This window comes from Myotis lucifugus, unplaced genomic scaffold (assembly GCF_000147115.1).
Source record: "Myotis lucifugus unplaced genomic scaffold, Myoluc2.0 scaffold_478, whole genome shotgun sequence".
In the NCBI taxonomy this organism is placed as follows: domain Eukaryota; kingdom Metazoa; phylum Chordata; class Mammalia; order Chiroptera; family Vespertilionidae; genus Myotis; species Myotis lucifugus.
The window spans coordinates 492568-494603 of record NW_005871526.1 but is presented as its reverse complement, the minus strand read 5'-3'; the positions used below and the strand labels follow the sequence as shown (position 1 = coordinate 494603).

The 2036-nt window shown below is 58.7% G+C and overlaps 1 protein-coding gene across 1 annotated transcript in view; it reads right to left on the bottom strand.

Moving 5' to 3' along the window:
* The window catches only part of SDHC (succinate dehydrogenase complex subunit C), a 25668-nt gene extending 23663 nt beyond the window's left edge, over window positions 1–2005 (bottom strand). The window contains exons 1-2 of the mRNA XM_014445670.2: window positions 1996–2005; window positions 279–831 (exon numbers count right to left, since the gene is read on the bottom strand). Of these exons, the coding sequence (XP_014301156.2) occupies window positions 279–831; window positions 1996–2005 (563 nt within the window). The remainder of the gene's footprint in view (window positions 1–278; window positions 832–1995) is intronic.
* Between the last annotated feature and the right edge of the window lie 31 nt (window positions 2006–2036).

Here is a 2036-nt window from a genome sequence, read left to right as displayed (position 1 = left end):
CGCTCCCAAGGTTACACACCCATCAGACAATAAAGCGGACTTCCCGGGCGGCGGGGAGGGACCCTGGATTCAGCGGGGGAGAAGACGGGTGGCGATGGACCCCCCAGCCTCGAAGGGCCAGGAAACAGCCGGCCTTCTGGGGTTCCGGGCGGGGTCCTTCCCCACAGACTCCCGCCGCCTCGGTCACGAGGCGGGACGGCCGTCACCGCTGAGGCCAAGCGCCTGGTGAGTTCTCGGACGGGGACGCCGCACCGATCCCGCCCCCACGCGAAAGTCACCTCAACAGGGAGCGCAGCCATCTTTGGTTTCCGGCCCCGGGCGGAAGTGACGCGCGGCCCGGCCTGGGCGCGGGGCCGGGCCTCCCGGCACGTGACCGCCCGGGGCTGGGGCGCGCGCCTCCCCGCGGAGTCCTGCCGGGGCCTCCCGGGCCTCCGAGCACCGCCGGGAGCCGCTCCGAGGCCGGGCCAGACCTTCCGGGACCTGCGGGCCCCCGGCCCCGCGGAGCAGAAACGGCCGGGGCCCCTGCGAGGTTCCCTCCGGGTCTGCGCGCAGCCTCCCCGCACGGACACGCCCGGGAGGCCCAGCGGGAGCAGCGGGTCTCCGCGCCCGCAGCCTGCACCCCGCTGGACGCCCGCTGACCTCGGGCCGCGCTCCCTGCCCCTGGGCTCGGGTTTGGGGTGACGCCCTCAGCCGGAAGCCCTGGGTGGGCGCGAGGACTCGCTCTGCTCTGATGCGGAGGAGCAGTTCCGAGGACCCAGCCCCGCAGGCACCTCCAGAGCCGCTGGGAGCCCCGGGGAGAGGGCGAGCAGGGCCCGGCAGGTTCTGGAGTCTCTGCGGGCAGAGGGCGGGGAGGAGTGAAGGGAAGAGCCCAGACAGCTCCTCTCCACCACAAAACATTATTACATTAATATTCAGACCTGACTCATAGCTAACACTGCTGCACCCTTCCTTTCAGGATTTAAATAGCATAAATGCGGTTATTTCTGTATCGAATGAAAATGCTATTTTGCATTTCCATAACGCAAATTTAACACTAATCATGGAGCCCACCGGGACTGCCAGGGGGGAGATGCGGGCGCTGTGGCTTTACAGGAGAGCCTGCACGTCCTAGAGCAGGAGCAGCGGGGCCTCTCCCCTCAAGCTAACGCCAGAGCCCAGAATCCATGGAAAAGATTCACATTGAAATGCAAACCAAACATTCAGTGAATCCTCTTAACACCAGGACTCATCTTAAAAATAAGCAGGAGAATTAATAATTAAAAAAAAAATAAGAAGGAGAAGAAGCAGAGTCTACCCAGGGCTTGGGGTGCGAGAAAGGCAGGGGAAGAGAGAAGGGAAAACATTTCCGATGGGAGTGTGAGAGGTTCCATGGAAAGCAAAATCCTTTCAGAGGGTTCCAGGAGGGGAGGAGAGGAGGCAGCAATCAGGAGAGCTCTGATCCGAATGAATTTCCTGGCCAGGTTTGTCTTAAAACTCAGCTCTCACCAGAACAGGTTTGGCTCAGTGGATAGAGCGTCGGCCTGCGGACTCAAGGGTCGCGGGTTCGATTCCTGTCAAGGGCACATCCCCAGTGGGGGGCGTGCAGGAGGCAGCTGATCAATGTTTCTCTCTCATTGATGTTTCTGGCACTCTATCCCTCTCCCTTCCTCTCTGTAAAAAATCAATAAAATATATTAAAAAAAAAAAACTCAGCTCTGAGCATATAGACACTCCCATTATTAACTTTAAACACTACCCCAACTCTTCAGGAAATTCTTAGAATGTAAATTAGATCCACTGTTAAGGCCCATCACAGCCACCTTCAACTTTCCTACAGACGCGTTTCCTATGATGCCTCTTCAGGTTCCCCCAAGTCCAAGTGGAGGGCCCCAGATCTGCTTTGAATATGCCCGATACTTCACAGACCTTCTCAACGCACACACGCACGCACGCACGCACGTTCTTACCTCTTTGTCTCTGCTTTCGCTGTTCTACCTGCCTAGATACTCTCACTACCTGGGTACATTTCTCTTTTTCAAAAGCACGGATCCTTCATG